The sequence below is a fragment of the Neophocaena asiaeorientalis genome, unplaced genomic scaffold (assembly GCF_003031525.2).
Source record: "Neophocaena asiaeorientalis asiaeorientalis breed wild unplaced genomic scaffold, Neophocaena_asiaeorientalis_V1.1 scaffold138, whole genome shotgun sequence".
Lineage (NCBI taxonomy): Eukaryota > Metazoa > Chordata > Mammalia > Artiodactyla > Phocoenidae > Neophocaena > Neophocaena asiaeorientalis.
Genome location: NW_020172632.1, coordinates 3,909,166 through 3,930,165, shown reverse-complemented (window position 1 = coordinate 3,930,165; position 21,000 = coordinate 3,909,166). Strand labels below are relative to the sequence as shown.

General features: G+C 51.6%; 1 protein-coding gene across 1 annotated transcript in view; it reads left to right on the top strand.

Annotated features, from left to right (window-relative positions):
- TTC39A (tetratricopeptide repeat domain 39A) overlaps positions 1-18,818 on the top strand; it is a 32,223-nt gene extending 13,405 nt beyond the window's left edge. Inside the window, exons 6-18 of the mRNA XM_024739367.1 lie at positions 181-245; positions 2,304-2,403; positions 3,746-3,811; positions 5,149-5,257; positions 5,702-5,769; positions 5,851-5,910; positions 6,842-7,003; positions 11,703-11,794; positions 13,752-13,872; positions 15,999-16,110; positions 16,531-16,645; positions 17,570-17,686; positions 18,460-18,818. Coding sequence (XP_024595135.1) covers positions 181-245; positions 2,304-2,403; positions 3,746-3,811; positions 5,149-5,257; positions 5,702-5,769; positions 5,851-5,910; positions 6,842-7,003; positions 11,703-11,794; positions 13,752-13,872; positions 15,999-16,110; positions 16,531-16,645; positions 17,570-17,686; positions 18,460-18,583 — 1,311 coding nt within the window. The 3' untranslated portion in view covers positions 18,584-18,818. The remainder of the gene's footprint in view (positions 1-180; positions 246-2,303; positions 2,404-3,745; positions 3,812-5,148; positions 5,258-5,701; positions 5,770-5,850; positions 5,911-6,841; positions 7,004-11,702; positions 11,795-13,751; positions 13,873-15,998; positions 16,111-16,530; positions 16,646-17,569; positions 17,687-18,459) is intronic.
- The last annotated feature ends 2,182 nt before the right edge of the window (positions 18,819-21,000 follow it).

Genomic DNA, 21,000 nt, shown 5'->3' with positions numbered 1-21,000 from the left:
GCAAGACCCTTATCTCAAGTACCAGGGGTAGAGTGGGGAGGCCTCTGACCCCACCCGCGTGGGGCCCCTCATAAAGCTGGGCCCAGGGAGGGCCAGGCAGTATCCAGAGCTTTGTATGATCCCTCTTAAGCCTGCGGCTACCCACCCAGGCCCGGCTCTTAGCATCTCTCCCCCCTGCAGGACGAGAACATGGTGAGCTTCATCAAGGGTGGCATCAAAGTTCGAAACAGCTACCAGACCTACAAGTGAGTGGGGCTGGCCTGGGGGGCCTGAGGCCACAGCTTCTACTGCCCTGTGTCCCTCAGGCTGCTTTGTGGGAGGTAGAGGGCACTGGCTGGAGGCAGGAAACCTAGAATGCTATGTGACCTCAGATAGATTTCTGTACCCTCAGGACTTCAGTTTTCTGGAATATTATTCCCCTGGGTGTATCCATTCATTTGGTCCCCCTGAGAGCTGACTCTGTGCCTGACCCTGAGCTAGGGGAAAACAAGGCACATGTTCTGTACAAACAGCTTGGTCTGGTGGGGGTGGGAGAAAGACACAGGAGCAGTCATTTTGAGAATAGCAGCAGGACTCCTACACATCCGTAAAGGCCCCGTCCAAATGCCGCTTTCCCCAAGGAAGCTCAAAGCCTTCCTTGAACCCTCCAGTACACAGGGATGATGCTTACATAATACACACCACCTCTCCAAACTGGGAGCTCCTCGAGAGCCAGATTATTTCCATGCCATCTCAGCACTGGACCACACGTAGGCCGTGTTTATGGAGTAAAGACTGAAGACTCAGTCCAGAGCACTTCTGCCCAATGTGGTCCCGCAATCCTTATCTACAATTCCAAAATCAGAAAAGCTCTGAAAATAATTAACCCTCCCCACTGCCCCAATTTTGGCATTGAAACTCCTTTTCCATTAAAAGTTGACTTGAATTGATTTGAGACTATCATCTTTATTTTCCCCACTTAATGTGACTATTTCCCTGCAGAGAGATGGTGAGTTTGATTTCCAGGTACTACTGGCGTATAGCACACCATGCAGTATATGGACACCACACTGCTTTGTGGGTCCTGCTGGAATTGTTCAGGGAAACCAGACTGTGTTCTGGCCCTTGTAGTCTCCCTACCAGCTGCCAGAGTGATGTTTTCAAAGCACAAACCTTGTCAGGTCAGTCAGTCCCTGCCAACTCCTGAGACCCCCTCTTGCTCTTAGAATAAAGTCCTGGGTCCTTCCGAGTCATTCCTGGGAGGTCCCCCTGTCCTCCTAGCCATAGCTCCCGTCCCACCGTGCCTCAGACATTTGGGCCTTCCCTCAGGTTTTCAAACATGCCAGATTTCTACCTCAGGGCCCTGGGACACACTGTCTTCTCTGCCAGGAACACTTTGTGCCAGGCTAACTCCTCATCACTCAGTTTTCAGCTCAGATGTCAGCTCCTTGAGGAAACCTTCCCAGAACCCCAAACTAGGCCAGGCTCCAGGGTTCCTCTTCATCCTCGCAGTGACTCGATAGGGGTCTGTCTCTAAGAGCGGGAGAGTTGTGAGGACAGCAGCTTGATGGCTTTGCTCCCTGCTGTCCTCCGGTGCTTGGCACAGAGAAACCTTAGTCCGTGTTTGCTGAGCGAATGCCCTCAAGATGCTCGTGGCCTGGAAGGGAGGCAGGTACATCTTTAAAGCCCCTGTCCTGCCCCAGACAGACTGGGATATGGACTCTGAGCTATTGGTGACCAGAAGAAAGAGCGTTGGATTCCAACCAAGAGACTCCAGGAAGACTTCCTCAAGGAGGCGGTGTTGGAGTTAACCCAGTGGTTCCCAACTGGGGGCGGTTTTTCCTCCCACGAGACGTTTGGCTATGTCTGGAGACATTTTGATTGTCATACTGGGGGAGGTTGCTGCTGGCATCTAGTGGGTAGAGGCCAGGGCTGCTGCTGAACATCCCAGGATGCACAGGACGGCCTCCCGCCCCCACCTGAACAGAGAAGTTATCCGGTTATCCAGCCTAAAATACTAGGAGTGCCGAGGTTGAGAAACTGTTCTAGACAGAATGCAGAGCACAAGCAAATGCCTAGATGTTGGACAAGGCGGGTGTGCTAGGGCTGATATAGCTGAAATTCAAGAGCAAGCAGTGTGTCATTACGATGGGAGATGGGGCTAGAAATTCCTCGAATATCAGCTCTCCGGATTGCCAGATGGTTACAGATCCACCGCCAGGGAGTTCTGAGATCACCTAGGAGTATAGGGGCAACTTGGGCCCAGCTGGAAGAGGACCCAGCCCCCCAAATGTGGCTGAAACAGGCTTTGCATCCCTCTGCAGGGAGCTAGACAGCCTCGTGCAGTCCTCACAGTACTGCAAGGGAAAGAACCACAGGCACTTTGAAGGAGGAGTGAAGCTCGGTGTGGGAGCCTTCAACCTGGTGAGTGGGCATGCCCTTCCCACATCCACAGTGTCTGGGTTCAAGATTAATCTCCCCTGCACATCCCTGCCCTACCCATGGTCTCTGCCGAGCTACTATCCTGCACCCCAGTGATGAAGCAGACACGTGGCCAGCCTGGGGGCTCACAGCTGGGGTGGAGATGGGGGCTGGCCGTGGCTCCAGAGTCCCTTCTGTGCGTTTCTTCCCAAGGCAAGTTGAAAGCTTGAAATCCACTATAGTGGCAGCGTTTACAGCACCAGAAACTGACAAACACAATATATCAGGGCCTTTTCCTCCCTGGAGGGCTGGTGGTTAAACATTGACCAGTGGCAGGGAAGGAGACAGGCCTGGAAACAGCTGACGACCCACAGGGAACAGAGAGCCAGGACTCCTTCCTGGGGGAGCCCGGGAAGGTTTCATGGAGGGGATAATATTTGAGCTGGATCTGGAAGGATCCATAAGCGGAGGACGTTTTCCAGGCAGGAAGGGCATTCTAGGCAGAGGGAACAGTGAGCTGAGGCAGGGAGGTTCAGAAGAATTGTGCCTGCTCCTGGAAGGAGGAGCTGCTCTCTGACGATTCAGACTCCTGGCCCTGGGTGGCCAGGGACTTACCCAAAAGTGTGAGTGTGGCAGGGGGTGGCTCTCTCCCCTCTAGGCAAAGCCTGTTCTGATGGGGGTCCCTACCCCTCTCTGGGTTCCAGATTCCCCCTATGTAAAATGGGAGCAGTGATCCCAGCCCAAGTGCTGGGAAATACAAGCTGCCAAGTGCATCAGATACTTTAGCAGGTTATAGCTGGACTGTCTGCGGTTCGAGAACTGGCTCCACCTCTGATGAGCTGTGGTGCCTCGGACATATCCTGTCACTTATCTGTGCCTTGTTTCTCCGTCTGTTGAAAGGGGTTAGTGATCCCTTCTTTGCAGGACTGTTCTGAGGATCAAATGCAATGACAGAGCCCCTGTTACAAAGTAGGGATTCAATGTAATAACAATAGCTAACTGCTAGGTGCAGGCCCTATTATGTGCTTCACGTATATTAATTTGATCCGTCTGGTGGGGGCTATTATTATTCCTATTTTACAGATGAGGAAACTGAGGCAGAGAGAGGAAATGTAGCTGCCCGAGCCGGGAGTGGTGAGACTAGGATTTAGACGCAATCTGCTCCTAATGGTCACTCTGTAGTGCCTCTATCTGGGGAAGCTGGCTTTCAGAAACCTAGGGCCTCCTCATGGGCATTCCCGAGACAGGGCCTGCACCTCTGGGATTACCCCCAGGACTCTGGAGGCTTGGAGATTGGGAGGGTCAGCCCCCACCCCTTCACGTGTCCGCCTGCCTCTTCCTGCAGACGCTGTCCATGCTTCCTACCAGGATCCTGCGGCTGCTAGAGTTCGTGGGGTTTTCAGGAAACAAGGTAACCACCTTCCTTCTGGGGATCTCAACCTGCTCAGCCCCAGGGCTGGAGCTCAGCTGGACAGGGTGAGGCTGAGGGGCTGCGGGGCCTGAGTGCCAGTCCTGGCTTAGCCCCCCTCAGTGTGTGGCCTTGGACAAGGCTCAGACCTCTCTGGACCTCAGTCTCCTCTCCTGCAAATGAGGCCATTGATCCCTGCCAGGCCCTTCCCAGGGTAGAGAGGCTCTCGGGTAAGGGTGGGTGTGAAGAGCAGCTCCTGGGGTCCTTCAGGGGCCTGGGACCATATTCTCTGAGCCTGGCAGGTGTCAGGAACCTGGTCCTTCTCCCCTCAGAAGACCTTGAGCAAGTCCCTTCCCTTGGGACCATTTTCTGGTCTGGGAGTTGCCCAAGGGAAGCCCTACTGTGCACTGGGCCTTGAGGTGGAAACCAGAGGACTCAAGCACCCAGAGGCTTTACTGAGGGCAGGAACCTGAGTGCCAGGTAGCAGATCAGGGAGGGCTCCCTGGTGGAGGAGGCCTGATGTGGTACAAGAAGCAGTAACCTGGAAGTCAGGGGCCCTGGGTCAGTCCAGCCTCATCCCCTTCTCCCTGTGAGTCTGAGCAAGGCCTGCCCTCCTCTGGGCCTCTTTGTTTTGTAAAACAAGGGGCTTTTTTTTTTTTTTTTACATCAGGTCAATGTTTCTCCAACTTGGACTTTCTCCAGCCCTTCCTGATTTTTGCCATGTCCACACACCTCTGTATTATTACTTATGTATCATTTTTCTCAAATGTGATTCATATTTTTTACTTAAATTTATTTAAAGGAAACATTACTACACAGAAAACCCGTATTATGTGGCATGATCAGAACATAATCATAACAATTAATACAAGAACCGAGCAATCTTACGAAAGCCCTGTCTGTGCACTGAGCCTGTGGTTAGGATTATCTGCCTCCTTGTCATTCCAACTCCCCCGCCAGACTTGGGGCTACTCAGGGCTTTGGTGCCCACTATGGGGACTGAGCAAGTGAATAAAGGGGGGAATGGGGAAGGGGCTATTGAGGAGGTAGGGGACACCCATGCCTTTGCCCTGGCTGTGGCAGCGGTGTCCCCTGGCCTCAGGAAGATGGCTGGAGGCACTGAGAGGGGCAGCCTCTTGTTCGAGGTTGCACAGCCTGGGAGCAGCTGACCCGGCCTCCAGGGCTCCAGACTCTGAGTCCAGCACTCTCTGGTCCCTTCTGTGGCAGCATTGCCCTCACACCTGTCCAGTGACCTCCCAGGCCCCTCCCCCCCTCCCTGGGTCCCGTGGAGGACGAGCTCAGGCCTTGCTGGCCTCAGCCAGTTCCTGTCTTTCCTCCAGGACTACGGGCTGCTGCAGCTGGAGGAGGGGGCATCAGGGCACAGCTTCCGCGCCGTGCTCTGTGTCATGCTGCTGCTGTGCTACCACACCTTCCTCACCTTTGTGCTCGGTAGGAGTGCGCTCGGGGCGAGTGCTGGGGCCTCTGGGCTTTGGTTGGCTCTAAGGGCAGGGGCTGAGAGGGCAAGGGGCTGCAGACCCTGCTCGGGCCCCCAGGACTGGGGATGGGGCACTGAAACCAGAAACAGCAGAGCCGAGTCAACTGTCCTGGGGCCTGGCCTGCTGACCACTTGCTTCCTCATACTGTGACTGGGTTCCAGCCCCAGTTTTCTCATCTGTGAAATGGGGGTGGGTCATGCCCACCTCAGAGAGGGTGTGAGGATGCTGTAGGCTGTAATGTCTAATTCAATCCTCACATCACCCTGGAGATAGAAGAGTTATCATCCCCATTTCACAGAGGGGAAACGGAGACCCTGAGAAGCCCCTGGTAGGTTGCTGGGAGGCGGATCACCAGGGAGGATGGTGACGTGTCCTATTGTCCCCCCACCTCCTTCAGGCACTGGGAACGTCAACATCGCGGAGGCAGAGAAGCTCTTGAGACCCTACCTGAAGCGATACCCTAAGGTGAGCCCTACCTCCTGGCAGATACTCCCAGCCCACGTGTGCCTTGTGGACCCACACGGACCCACATGCGTGTTGTTGCAGGGCGCCATCTTCCTGTTCTTTGCGGGGCGGATTGAAGCCATTAAAGGCAATGTTGACGCGGTGAGTAATGGGGGTCGGAGCCAGTGCTGGAGGGCCCTCGGGTCTCCCGGGCCAGTAGGAAGACAGATACACACAGACGAACTCAGGGACAGGGCAGACTGGGAGGAGGGCCCCGAGAGAGGACTTACGGGAGAGCGGGGCCAGGAGAGGCACTTCCAACTGAGGCAGTCTGGGAAGACGAGGGAGGAGTTGGCACTTGTGGTGAGTAGGATTTGAACGGGAGATGGAGGGCTACCGCATCCTTGAGTAAGGCAGAGAGGTGGGAAGACCCGCTGTCCAGGGCAGGGCGACAGGCTGGAACCTGGTGCCAGGGGCTGAAGCGGGCACCTTGAGGGTCTGGCTAAGGAGTCTGGGCTCTGTAGGTGGGAGGGAGCCGTCGAAGGGGTGAGAGAGGGGCGGGTCACGGTCCGAGCAGAATCCCCAGCATTAAACCAAGGCCCAGGACGGACTCCGTGACCTGCAGTTCTGGCGTCTCCCGCTGGTCCTGGCTGTGGTTCCTCAGGCAGCAGGACAGATGCCCCAGGACCAGGTCACTTCGTGGGGGCTTCTGGAACCTTTGGAATTTGCTCTGAGGCATAGATGTTATTATTATATCACTTTAAGATTAGCACTTTCCACTGCCTGTTATCCCTCTATTATAGCTCTGTCCCATCCTTTCATTTTGTGCTGCAAGACCAGAGTCCCCAGGAGGGGCAGTAACTGGGCCCAAGGTCGTGTAAGACTTAGGCGGTAGAACCAGGACTGGAGGCCACAACTCCTGTCTCCCCGATGCTGCCCCTCGCCCCCTCCCTGAGCCTGGCACAGGGCTGGTACGCTGTGCACGGCAGGAGGCTGGGGCTACTGTGGAGCTGGGCGGGGACAGAGGGTGCAGAGAGCAGGGCGGGGGCGGGCCAGGGGATGCCCGCCGAGGCTGACCGGCAGGTGCCCACAGGCCATCCGGCGGTTCGAGGAGTGCTGCGAGGCCCAGCAGCACTGGAAGCAGTTCCACCACATGTGCTACTGGGAGCTGATGTGGTGCTTCACCTACAAGGGCCAGTGGAAGATGGCCTACTTCTACGCAGACCTGCTCAGCAAGGAGAACTCCTGGTCCAAGGTGGGCTGACACCATGTGCTGGGGGCACGGGGGAACCAGGCCAACCCACCCTGGCCATGAGCCCCCAGAGCAAGGGCCAAACCCCTAACTGAACGCAGATGTCTCAGCTGGAATTTAACCAAAACCACAAATTCTACTAGGCCTCAGGGTTGGAAAAAACTAAAGACCATGAGGAACAGATGACCTTTAGAACTAGAGTGTGTCGAGATTTTTAGTCACAAGGGACAGAAGTATGTTGTGACTCACATGGTCTATATGAGTGTCGCCCAACAGAACTTTCCATTACCGTGGAAATGCTCTATTTCTTTTTTTTAAATTAATTTATTAATTTATTTTTGGCTGCGTTGGGTCTTCATTGCTATGCGTGGTCTTTCTCTAGCTGTGGCGAGCGGGGGCTACTCTGCGTTGCGGTGTGCGGGCTTCTCTTGTTGCGGAGCATGGGCTCTAGGTGCGCGGGCTTCAGTAGTTGTGGCATGTGGGCTCAGTAGTTGTGGCACGCAGGCTCAGTAGTTGTGATGCACGGGCTTAGTTGCTCCGCGGCATGTGGGATCTTCCCGGACCAGGGCTCGAACCCGTGTCCCCTGCATTGGCAGGCAGATTCTTAACCACTGCGCCGCCAGGGAAGTCCCGGAACTGCTCTATTTCTGCACTGTCCAATGTGGTAGCCCCTAGCCATACGTGCACACCGAGCACTCGAAATGTGCCTACTGCAATTGCGAAACTGGATGTCTTCAATTTTATTCTATTTTAACTAACTTAAATGTAAAAAGTCACATGGAGCTAGTGGACATAGTACCTGACTATGCGGGTGTAAACGTAAAAGGCTCATTGGTTCATATAACCGAAAATTCTAGGCACATCTGACTTCAGGTAGGGCTGAATTCAGGAATTCATATTATGTCATCTGGGCTTGTTTTTTCCACCTGGGACTGTGCTCTCCTCTATGACATCTTTGTCATACAGGCAGGTTCCCTCCATTTGCCAGCAGGGTGGCTATGGGCTGCCTGCCCCTAACTCACATCTTCCCTTTGGTTTCAACCAGAGTCCCTGGATAGAGCCTCATTGGTCTGGCATAGATCACAAGTCAATGCCTGGAAACAGGGGTGGGAGGACCCCTCATGGATTGGGAGTAGGAGATGGGTGGTTCCCCAGAAGAAAAATGAGGTGATGCCCCAGAATAAGTGTGGATGGGGGTGGGCATTAAAGAGATGCCATGTAGGCAAAACGAAACAAAACAGATGCTCAGTGCACCATCTTATAGCTTTTAACTTCATGGTAAGTGATGAAATAAGTATCAGGCGTTATCATCATAGTAACCATAGCACAGACTTCCGAACCAAGGGTCTTAGAATCATCTAGATCATCACAGAGCATCTGGTAGTGTCAAATCCATAGCACTTGTGTCTCAATGACCTTAAATCCCTATTTCTCATCTCTCCCCCACCCCTGCATGAAAGTCCCTTTTCAGTCCCCCTACCTGGGACCCAAGCTGAAAGGGAGCTCTCTGGGTGTGGGCAGGTGGGGCCCGCAGGAGGAGTGGGCTTTCACGGAGCTCTGTGTGCCCAGGCGTTATCTCCATCAGGCCCAGGAGGGGCACTGAGGCTTAGAGAGGGTGTGTGACTTTGCTGGGCCACACAGCTGCTGTGAGGAGCAGAGGGAGGACGAGGCCTCCAGGTGTCAGGGAGTCTGGCTTCCTGAGTTGGCTCAGTCTCCAGCTCTGTGACCTTGGGGAGGTCAGCCCCTCTTTCTCTGCAACACTTTCCTCAGAAGGGTTTCCTGTGAAAATAGGGGTTGTGGCACCCCGAGTTCCGGGGCTTCATTCATCCCTAATCTCCAGCACTTGGCCACCGGAGTCCACCAACTTCCAGCTCTAGGAAGGTGGCCTGTGGCCACTGCCACACGTGCCGATCCCTCTGCTCAGCATTCGTCCCTGCCTGTGCTACGCCGAGTTGTCCCTTCGGGCCCGTCACGTTTCCCGCAGTACTCGCAGCTTGGGTGACCAGAAACCAGACGGTGACAACTGTGTGCTCAGCGCTGTAACGGGGGAATCTGAGGGCAGCTCAGAGGCATCCCTGAGCAGCCCAGCCAAGGGGACAAGGAAGGCTTCTGGAAAATGAAATGTCTGAACTGAACCTTGAAGGAGGAGGAATTAGGGTGGCAGAGGGAAGAAACTGGAAGTTCTCTCCCCAAACCGAGAGAACTGCAGGGGCGTAGGGTTTGTGGGTGGGAGTGCAGAGGGACTGTGGAGGGACCGTGCCCCTCTAAGCCACTCGCTGTTAAGCTTCTTGAGGACAAGGACTGTGATATCACAGAGCCTGGTAGAATAATCCAGCAAAATAAATATGTGGACTCAATAGGCAAACAGATAACTCTGGGAAACAGGAGTCCCGTCAGGGAAGGTGGCTGCAGTTTTCCATCAGTGCGGCCCCATAACATCCCCTGGTAACTTGGATGTCCATGGGTCTCACAACTCTAGGTCACTGCGTCCATCCTAATTCCTGTGGACTCAGTGAGGGTGTGCTGTCCCGGGGGAGTAGGAGAAGGCTCTTAGAGGAAGCCAGCAGATGAGCCTGGCAGAGAAAGGACAATGGCACCCCAGGCAGAGGGACAGCACAGGCAGAGGCCTGAGGTGAGTTCCAGGAGTGATGGGGAAGAGTGGCCAGAAGAGGAGGAGCCAGAAAAGCAGGTCACAAGGGCCCTGAGTGGCTGTTTGGGCTTCAGTCTGACAGTGGGGGAGCCCATGCTTGTGGCTTAGATTTGTGCTTTTAAGAAATCCCTCCTGCAGTTGCTGGGCATGCTCACATGCCGGGTCCTGTTCTAGGGCAGGACATACACAAGTGAACCAAGCAAAGATCCCCTCAAGGCTCACGTTCTAGTGGGAAGAGAGAGAGACAAGAAACACACAAATAGATGATGTACAGTGTAAGATAACGTCAGGTCCCAGCAAGTGCGATGAAGAAAAATCGGGTAAGGTACGGGTGCAGGGCGTGATGAACAGTGTGGTCAGGGGAGGTCTTTATGAGAAGACACCAGAATGAAGTGAAGGAGCAAGCCATGTGGACATCTCCATGAAGAACGGTCCAGGCAGAGGGCGTTGGTAGATATTAGGGCAAGAGGGGGAGGAAGCTGAAGCCGTGAGTTGATGTGTTCTGGAAGCAGCCCGGAGGCCAGTGTGGCTAGAGTGATACGAGTGAGGGGGCAACAGTGGAGGGGAACTGGAGAGGAAACGGGGCGGACCGCACAGGGTCTCACAGGCCATGACAGGGCATTTGGATGTTCTCCTAAGTGCGACGGGATACCGTGAGACGATGTCTAGGAGGGACTGATGTGATCTGCTTCTAAAAGGTCAGAGTGGCAGGTGGTGTGGAAAATGGCTTGCAGGGCCAGGAAGGGAGCAGGAGATCAGTTAGGAAACCATGTGAACTAGGACAGCAGAAAGACATCCCTGTGGCCCGGAGCAGGGAGATGCTGTGGAGGCTGGTGCAATAATTGAGGTGAGGGCTAGGGCAAGGCCAGTGGGATTTCGGAGCTCTATGGGAGGTAAAATCATGAGGGCTTGGTGGCTCACTACCAGGGCCGGGGAGAGGGAGAAGGCACAGATGACACTGGGAGGTTACAGATGGGATGGGGAACAGATTTCACAGAGGGGAGCTTCTTCTCAGCACACCCCACAAAGACCAGCTTTTCCTCATGTTGTGAAGGGCAGACTGCGGTGCTGAGGGCAGACTGGAACTGGGAGTAGCCCTGGGCTTCATTCAGCATGGGTGGGGCTCCCAGGTGGAGGTTGCTTCCCACCTTCTCTCTCCTAAGACTAGACTCCAGGATGTCCTGCTCCGTTTCCTCCTCCACCCGCTACACTTGTTTGCTGGGTAGCTGCCCCAGGTGGCAGGAGCTGTGGTTCAAGACTTGGCCACTGGTGGGCAGCACAGAGCCAGACTCCCCTGGCACTGGACTTCAGGCAAAGGGGAGCGGCTTTCGGGGATTTTTGGAGCCACACAAACCTGGGGTCACTCCCAGCTCTGCTCCTAGCAGCTCTGCTGTCCCAGGAAGTAGAGGTGGGGTACAGATTCCTTTCTGGCATTGTCTTTGGGATCAAGTGACGTGATATATGTAGAGTGCCTGGCACACAGCAAGGCAGTTTCACCAAGGGGCCCTGAGCTGAGCCCTGACCCAGGGCCCTGTTTATTCTTCTGGCCTCACACCTCTTCTTGTATACATCCCATGCTTTATGCTAGTGATTTGTATCCTACGTACACACATCTCTGCCCTCCCTGGCTTTGATCAGGCTGTTCCCCTTGCCTGGAAGGTCCTTTTTCTGTCTCTGTGAATCTTCCCATTGGCGTTCAAGGGCCCAGTCTGAAGTGGCTGCTTCCCTGCAGCCCGTGCTGCCCCATCTTTGTGTCTCCATCCTATCCCTCAGCACCACCCCGTGCATCCTCTAGTTGCTTGAGTCTGCCCTGCTACTTCAGAGTGGAGAGGGCAGCTGCTTAGACATGGCCCATCGTGGATTTAACTCCTAGCTCAAATCCTCAAGCTGCTTCGGCTTCCTCGCCCAGTTTCTCCCCTGGGGCTTGGGGATAATATAATGTCAGCTACTATGCTGGGCCATAGTGAGGTTCCAGTAAGGTACTGGTGCCAGTTCAGGACTGCGATTGGAGGGCAGGCTGCTCACACCTGACTGTTGCTCTACCTCACACAGGCCACTTACATCTACATGAAGGCCGCCTACCTCAGCATGTTTGGGAAGGAGGACTACAAGCCGTTCGGGGATGACGAAGTGGAGCTGTTCAGGTGGGTCCGACCGTTGCATCGTCGTAGGCCCTGCCCACAGCCAGCCTGAGCTGAGGGAGGTGGTGGAGTTGTCATCTCCCTGACACTCCCCCACAGTCACCCCACGTGCCTGTCCTTCCCTCCCATAGCCGGGGGGCCTCCTGCTGCCGCTGGTCAGAGCCCTTTGAATCCATTCAGAGGTTTTCTTTCACAAAAGTGGTTTTGTCAGCATTCTTTCCACTGAACCTCTTTCACCTGGAGCGTAGGACAGATGTGGACACTGAGGTCCAGAGAGGTTCCTTCTGCTGAGTTAACCTGATCCATTCAGAAAAGCAGAGTTGGAATCACATAAACAGGATAAAATCTAGCCTCTGCCATTTGTTAGCTGTGTCACCTTGGACAATTTCAGGATCTGTAAAATGGGAATAACCACCTCTGCCTCTGCAGTGTTGTTCTGCGAATCAAAGAGAACAGATTTAAAGAGCCTGGGGTAGGGCCTGGAGCCAATAAATGGCGGCTGTTTTTATTCTTATCTGCACTACTGTGTTTGCCTTCTGCAAAGGGCCTAGAGCAGGGCTCAGCCATGGCAGGCTGAGGATGGAGCCTAGGGCTTTCCTCCAGTCATGGTGAGGGTTGGCCCCAACATGCAACATGCTAGGTAACCCTAGCTTCCTGGGCTGTCACAGTCACAGAGTGTTTATCATTTACTGAGTAACTTTGTGTCTCCATCTTATGTAACTCTTCTAGAAGATCTGTGAGGGTAAGAATCTGTGGGGGAGGAAGAGTAATTTTTTCTCCATCCTTCTAGGTTCTTGGCTGAGACCCTCATAATAAGATTAACAGGAGAAAAGCAAACTGAAGTTTAATAACTCCTGTATACATGGGAGAGACTCAGGAAAACTGAGTTAACTCTCTGAAATGGCCCGAGCCATTACCTTAAGTGCCATCTCCAGCTAAAGGACAAAAGATTTGGGGGCATAGGGAGCCAGTTGTGGGAGGTTTTCAGGTAAAAGAGGGGATGTGGTTGTTACGCAGACTTAAGTCTCTGCCTTCTCCACTGATAAGTTTCTAGAGATTTAGTTCTCCTCCTCTTCTTGGTACAGAGAGAGGGAATCTTACAAATGGAGATTTCCCTTATAAATGTAAATGTCTCGTACAAAAAGGTAACTTCTACTAGGTTTTCAGAGCTTTTTGTGTGTCTGCTGTTTCTTAAAAATAATCAGCCTAAAATAATCTTTATGCCTAAGAAGCATATTTGGGGGTAACAACTTCTCCCTTTCATATCACTGTCTCCATTTTAGGGATGAGAAAGCAGGCCCAGAGAGGTTCCACAGTGAATAAGCAGGGGAGGTGTTTGGTGGGGGACCTCACAACTAGGTCCAGCTGCTTGCTGGGCCTGGACAGCTCAGGTTCTGAAGGTCACAGCCATACCCCCATGATTATGGCAGGGATCGAGGGTAAGGCGGAGCTGGGTGGGTGAGGCCCCAGATGTGGAGGCTTGCCCAGCTGCATACCACATTTTACCGTACCCTTGGGAACAGCTGAGGAGGCCACAACTCACGTGGCCAAAGTTAATGAAAGGTTTGTGCTGTGTGGTCTTGGGCAGGTCCTTCCCTTTAAGAGTTTTAATCTCCTCTGTGAAAGTAGGGTCAGACTTCCACTGGGCCCTTAGGAAATGGGGGCTGGGAGTGGAGAGGGACAACTAAAAGGCAGAGCAGGCCTGGGGGGGTTTGTGTACATTCTCACCTCTGCCCGCTGCTGCTTCTTCAGAGGAGCCCCTTGCCTAGCCCTAGGAAGTGCTCGGGTCTTGGGGCAGGGCCTGTGAAATAAGGCCATAGCCACAGGCTATGAGTCCAACACTCTCATCATATAGATGGGGAAACTGAGGCCCAGTGAGGGGCCAAGCAGAGGCTGGGGACTCTGTCCTTTCTAGCACGAGAATCTCGCCCTCTCCCCACCCTCCTCATCTCTTCCACAGAGCTGTGCCGGGCCTGAAACTCAAGATTGCTGGGAAATCTCTACCCACAGAGAAGTTTGCCATCCGGAAGTCCAGACGCTACCTCTCCCCCAAACCTATCTCATTGCCCATCCCTGCTCTGGTGGGTAGGAGGGTCTTGACTGGCTCTGAACTCCAGTTTGGGATTGTGGGGATGAGCTGAGAGCCAGGGATATAGCCACTGGTCCCGGGGGGAGTGGATGAGGGAAGAAGACCTCATGCCTCAGGGGCCTGGAGAGGATTTCACAATTCACCTGGTACTGGGTGGGGGGACACAGATGAGCTGGAGCCTGCCTCAACCTCTGAGAAAGCACTGGTCTACTAGGGATGGGGGTGGAGAGACAGGTGAGTCGGCTGCAGGAACCTCAAGGCAGAAGGAGCAGCCCCCCGAGACAGCCCCACACCCCTGTTCCCAGGCAGCGGCATCCCTTGGCTGTTTGTGTTTCCACGCTGTTTCTGTCTTGTCACACGACTAGAATTGTTGTTTACACTGTCCCGCCCTCACTGGACCAAGATTTTCTGAGGCTGGGACCATGTTATATTACAGTCAACTCTGAAATAACAGCAATTGCTGGCACAGTTACTGGGCACTTGCTGTGTTCAAGGCTCCTTATACCCATTGCCTATGGCCTCATTTGATCCTCACAACAACCCTCTTAGTACGTGCTGGTGGCATCTCCATTTTACGGAAGGGGATAATAAGGCCTAATAGATAAGGAGGAAGATAAAATATCTACTGAGTAGAAAAATGAAATAACTTGTCCAAGTCCCATAGCTAGTGAGTTGTTAGCCAGAATTTGAACCCAGGTAGTCTGGTTCCAGAGCCTATATTCTGAACCATGGTTTTGATGCTAATTCCATGCATGATTTGAGCAGGCATCAGAGAAGTTTCTAGTTTGTTAAGAGTCCTTGTTATTCAAATAATAAGGCAGCCAGAAAGGTAGAAAGGGTGCTGCTTCAGAGACCTGGCTCTGCTGTTCACTAATTGTGTGACCCTGTGTAGGGCCCCCTTTCCCTTAATGTAAATAATAATATATTCCTTGCCCATTTCATAGGGCAGTTATGAGAATTGGCTGATAAAACATGTTAAACACTTTAGAAATCAAAAAGTTCAATATTTATGTAGAATTTATTTAGAGCTCGTATCCTGAATATCTTTAAATAAAATCTGAGCTATTTGACAGGTTAAAATATACAACAAAGCAATTATCAAATGGGGGCAAGGGAAGCAACTATATGAGAAATTTAGGGGAGAATTTCCAAAACTATAATCTGAAAAATGCTATTTGTGCATAAAATGATTTCTGTGATTAAATACATTTGGGAAAGACTGGCCTAAACAAAGTTTATATACCGTAGACCTTCTTGGAGCCTTTATATGCTAATCTGCATGGCAGGTCTTCAAGAAGAAGCCTGAAGATGCAGTTTTTCCCTAACTTATTTGGCCACAGAACAATCTTTTAATGGAACACTTGCTAACTTGAGACCATATAACAACTTGATAAAACCTTGTCTAAACTTAAAATCCCTCCCTGGAACATAACAAAAGTCTTTCTAGAACTTTATGTATACAAGTCACTTTCACATCCATTGCCTGGTTTGATAGTTTAGGAAATGCTAATCTAAGCTAACAGAATTACTAGAATGAAAATTTAATTTAGTATTCTGAACTTCCTGGCAGTTAAGGCAAAAAAAGGCATCAGGTATGTTTCATAGATGGATACTCACGCTCAGTGCCTTGGCGAAACAGGAGAGAAGGTAACATGGTCTTAAGCTCCTGAAGTGCTTAAGTAAATTATGGTTCCTCCAATATAGGAGGCCCTATTAGCTGGAGCAAGGAGGAGGACTCCCTGGAGAGTGTGGGGCATGACCTGGTCCTCAAAGAATGGGAAGAGTGTAGGCACAGAGAGATTGGGAGAGAGCAGAGTAGTGCCCCAGGAAGCCATGAGCAGAAAAGTAACTGAAAACTATCAGCAGCTATGAGCAGAAGAGTGAGAATATGGGTCCATCTTTAATTCTCACTGGGGTAAGGGGAGATCTCAATAGTAAGTAAGAGATAAGACTCCCCGTAACTCCCTCAAGTCCACAGCTTCAAAGGCTGGGCTGAGACTTCTAGAGTTAGAAGGGCCTTTAGTGATCCTCTGATCTGAGCTACCCATTTTACAGATGGGGAAACTTGAGGCCCCACTGGGGAGGAAAGCTGGGACTGACTTGCTCCCCTGCCCCCAGGAAATGATGTACATTTGGAATGGCTACGCTGTGATTGGGAAGCAGCCGGAACTCACAGACGGGATACTTGAGATTATCACCAAGACTGAAGAGTTGCTGGAAAAGGGCCCAGGTGACTACCCCCAGGCCCTTGAACCTGCCAGGCTGGGTCAGACCACAGGTCTTTACAGTTGAAGATTCCCTCTACCAAAAATGTCCTTCCTCACTTCTCTACCCTGGTAATTGTCCTTTGCCTTTCCAGACTGAGCTTCAGTGGCAGCTCCTCCAAGAAGCTGTCCCTTGTCCCCCAGGTAGGGTCAGGGCCTCTTCTGGGCTCCCACAACCCCCGGGCTTCCTTCAATCAGTCCTGGTATCACTGTATTGTCATCGTCTCAGTATCTGTCTTTCCTCCCCAGATGTGAGCTCCCTGAGGATGGGGACCATGTGTGAGCCGCCTCTGTCTCCCCAGGGCCCAGCACAGAGTAGGGGCTCCATGAGTAACTGCTGAAAAAATGAACAAACCTGTCGTCTTCCCTCACTCCCCTATTCTCAGAGAATGAGTACTCAGTGGATGATGAGTGCTTGGTGAAGCTGCTGAAAGGCCTGTGTCTGAAATATCTGGGCCGTGTCCAGGAGGCCGAGGAGAATTTCAGGAGCATCTCTGCCAAGTAAGTGCCTCTGTGGCCACTCCTGCTCCAGATGGCCTACTGCTGGGCCCCTGGCTCCAGGGCAGCATTTTCTGGGCTTCTCTTTCCTCATGCACACATGCACAGTGCCTGACTCTGGACTACCCCTACTCGCTCCACATGTACTAGTGTCTATCCTGTGCCAGGACCCTTGCTGGGCACAGATCATCCCCACGTTGTCCTCTAGGGCCACCAGATTGCCCAACTACAGGAGACCATCCGCAATGAGTTTCGTGTGAATGGTGCCCCCTGGAGTTTGTAATTTATCAACTCTGCCCTTGGGGAGTGCAGATGTTAGAGAGACAGACAGCTACAGGCAACTCAATCTGGTATGGTGAGGGCTGTGCTAGAGGAAAGCAAGGACAGCAGGTGCCAGGAGGAGGGACCTAAACCTAATAATGCTAGATACCAGGAAAGGCTTTCCAGGGATGCCACTTAAATTGGGAAGTTTACCAGGCAGAGAAAGCAAGGAAGGAGGAGTTTTAAGTGGAGTAGGTAGAGCATGTGCAAATGCCTGGACACAGGAAAGACACCTGAGGTTGGGTGACAGTGGTCAGGTCCTTCCCTGCCTGGGTGAGGTTGTAGAGGGAAAAGGTTGCAGATGAAATAGAGGAGGGGTTGGGGACTGAGGTGGGGGTGGGCTAACTAAGGACATGACATGAGCCATAGGTTGTCAGGGACTTGGGGCCCCAGGTGCAGAGGACTGGAAGGCTTTGCTGTGGATCTTAAGCCTTTCTAGGGCTAGGTAGTGGGAACCCTTCCAAATTGGAATTCAGATCAGAAAACCCCCCAAGACCATGAGTTGGATCCTGCCATTGGGGAGAGGCTCAGGAGGAGTCTGAAGGACGTGCCCGAAGGATGTCTCAAGAGCAGAGCCTGTAAGCCATGTTTTCCTCTGTCCTGCAGTGAAAAGAGGATTAAATATGACCACTACTTGATCCCAAATGCCCTGCTGGAGCTGGCCCTGCTGTTTATGGAGCAAGGCAGAAATGAAGAGGCTGTCAAACTCTTGGAAACTGCCAAGTAAGGCATGATTGCCCTTGGTCTGTCCTTTGTTCCCCATGGAGTGCAGGGTATGGGCAGAAGAGGCCAGGCAGCAGTGAGGGAGGAAGGTGCTGGCAGAGGCAGTATAGGCAGCCCAGAGGCTAGGCCCATGTCCCTGGGGAACCCAGCTCTCACCTGGCATAAGGGAGGCCTCTTCCTCAATTTACCAATGAGGAACTGATATCCCAGCATCAGGGACTAAGGGTCACACCACAAGCCAGCTGCAGGGCCGGTGTGAAGATGCAGGTCTCCTGCCTTCCAGCCCTTGGATCTACCTCTTGAAACCACTCCTTCAAGCTCAGGGACCCAAAAACAGGACCAAGAGTAGCACCAGAGGGCATGGTAACAGGTAATCCCTATTAGTCAGGGCCCAACTCTTTCTTTCTTTATGATTTTTTTTTTTTTTTTTTTTTTTTTTTTTTTGTGGTACGCGGGCCTCTCACTGTTGCGGCCTCTCCCGTTGCGGAGCACAGGCTCCGGACGCGCAGGCCCAGCGGCCATGGGTCACGGGCCCAGCCGCTCCGCGGCATGTGGGATCCTCCCGGACCGGGGCACGAACCCGCGTCCCCTGCATCGGCAGGCGGACTCTCAACCACTGCACCACCAGGGAAGCCCCCAACTCTTTCTTTAGACAGAGGCAGGGATCTAAGCCTCTAAAAATATTGCTTGGCTAGTGGGCTCCCACAGTTCAGACTAAAGGAAAAGCACTTTCTGGAGCAGCCTCATGTGTCTGATTCTCTGGCTTCTTCCAGGCAAAATTATAAGAATTATTCCATGGAATCAAGGACACATTTTCGAATCCAGGCAGCCACACTCCAAGCCAAGTCTTCCCTAGAGAATGGCAACAGATCCATGGTCTCATCAATGCCCTTGTAGATTTGTGCAGCACTCCCAGGCTGGAAGAGAGAGTCAGCTGGACAGAGCTCCTGGAAACATTTCAAAAAGATCCCCTCCCCCTGTCCTGCCGTTGGGGCCCACCAGTGCTGCAGTGCGATGACACGACACAGGTATCTGTGCAGAAGCGAAGCTGGCATTTTCACCAGTGTGGCCAAGGGCCTTTGCCAAGGACAGAGCTGCCGGAGCCCTCTGCCTGCCCTATCACATATACGGGTACTTGTTTTTCACTGTGATGTTTAAGAGAATGTATAAACAGTTTACATTTTCCTTAGAAATACACTGATGATGGGATCAAAGTTGGCTTTGGAAAAAACTACCAACCAACCACCTGTAAATCACTGTTTTAACCCCTACTGATGTGGAGGCAAATCTATGATGCCAAGGGCCAAAGTGCTTTTCAGACTTCAGCGAGGTCTCAGCTTCCAGGGCCGGAAGGACCCAAAGGAGGATCTGCACTGCAGGCTTTGAGGTTTCTGGGGATTGGACATAGAGGTTTCACACACTCCCACTACCTTCCTTCTTACACTCCCTTTGTAACAACTTTCCAATTTAAAAAAAATCAAACACGTCTTTTTAGTGAGATAGTTTTGAGTCCATCTGTAGGAAAAAAAAATCAATCTTCGCCACTAATAGCGATACCGAGGCCTGAAGGAAGGGGGAGCCCTGTGGCCCTTTCTGTGCCAAAGCCAAGAAGTTTGGCAGGTAAAGTTTCTCAGACACCAGTCTGCTATATGCCAAATTGAAACCACTGGGAATGATTTATGAAACATAAAAATCTTCTGTATTTCCCTTCGAGGTACACTTATTTACCAACAGCGTTTTTCTTAGAAACAGAATGGTTATTCTTGGCCTGTTTGTGTGTTTCAGATTTTTCAGTTAAGAGAAAAGATATATTTAAGTAATAAAACTTATACACTTTAAGAGATCATGCAACATCTATTTCAGTAAAATATGTTGTTGCTTGAATTCTTAGGCTGGGCAGAACGTTTGAATCAGAAGTCATATGGCTCAGGCATGTTTTATTTAGCCAACATAATGTTTTAAAATTTTTAGACTAAGTTACTAACATTTTAAAATGGGGAGATTTCACAAATAAATCTGGTTTCTGGCATCTTATTTTAATAATCTGGCAATATTGGGCCTCATTCCCACAAGGCAACAATCAGTTGGAGCTGAGTAGAGGCTCTTTTCAACACTTATAATCTTCCTGGCGCCTAAAAGCATCTGAATTTGCACCCAGTGGGACTGTTAAAGTGAGGACTCAAGTTCAGTGACCAACAAACACCAAGTTTTACCATTCACAATCTAACAGCATACTTCAACTTAACCATCTTCCTGGTAAAAATATTCATCTGTGAAAATGTGATTCCTCAAACACTGAATGCAGTTTCTGTAAAGGAAGAACCACAAGACAACTTTTCCAGTCTTCCAGCCTGCTGTATTTAGCAAACACTTCTGAGCATTTGCCAGAAGCTAGGTGGTTTAATCTATTAATATACAACCAAGCTTCCTGTGGCTGATGCTGAATGAAGTTATGGGTTTTAGGTAAAGCATATTCTCATTAGGAAAACAAAGCCGAAAACCCTCATCCAAGGTCCTCTTTTGCACTTACTGTACTGTCATAGCAGAAATGCTATGAAAGGAAGACTCCTTATTTATTTCGTTAGAACTAGACAAAAGAGTGCTTTCCACAGAGGGCAAGTCCTTTGCAAGCTCTCTCTCCTCCACAGCCTGAATGCTGGGAGCCCAGCCTACTTCCAGGTTGTTGGGCAGGGCAGGTGAAAGGGGTGAACTAGAGCCAGGCTGCTGAATGAAGGTGGCCTGTTGTCCTCCCTCACATATTAGAATGCTACCTATTACAGTATAAAAGCAGCGCCAGTCACAGGATACCAAACATATAATTCACAAAACTGCCGTTTGCAAAACACTTTCATCTCAATGTTCATCTTAGGTGCTTTTATTTTTAAATTTTTATGCCAGGATGGTTTCCTAGTTGTTGCTATTTCCTGCTGGGCTTCATTAATTAGCCTCTGTCACCTTTACCTCCGGCTGCAGTCTGGCTATGAGTTCTGTCTCCTTTATTCCTACCTGCAGCTTGAGTTAGTCCATCAAAAACATGTATGTGAGGGAGTTCCCTGGTGGTCTAGTGGTTAGGACTCAACGCTTTTACTGCCGTGGCCCAGGTTCAGTCCCTGGTGGGGGAGCTAAGATCCCACAAGCCGAGTGGCGTGGCCAAAAACAAACAAAAAATGTATGTCAAGGTGAAAATGCTGGGTGTCTGACACCACCATATCCTTGTGCAGAGGCCTCTGAAGGTGAAAATTCTGTCGTGGGCTTCTCATTGCGTCTTGAGCCGTTTCTGGTCACTGCTTCTCTAACACTGCAGACCTTTCCAG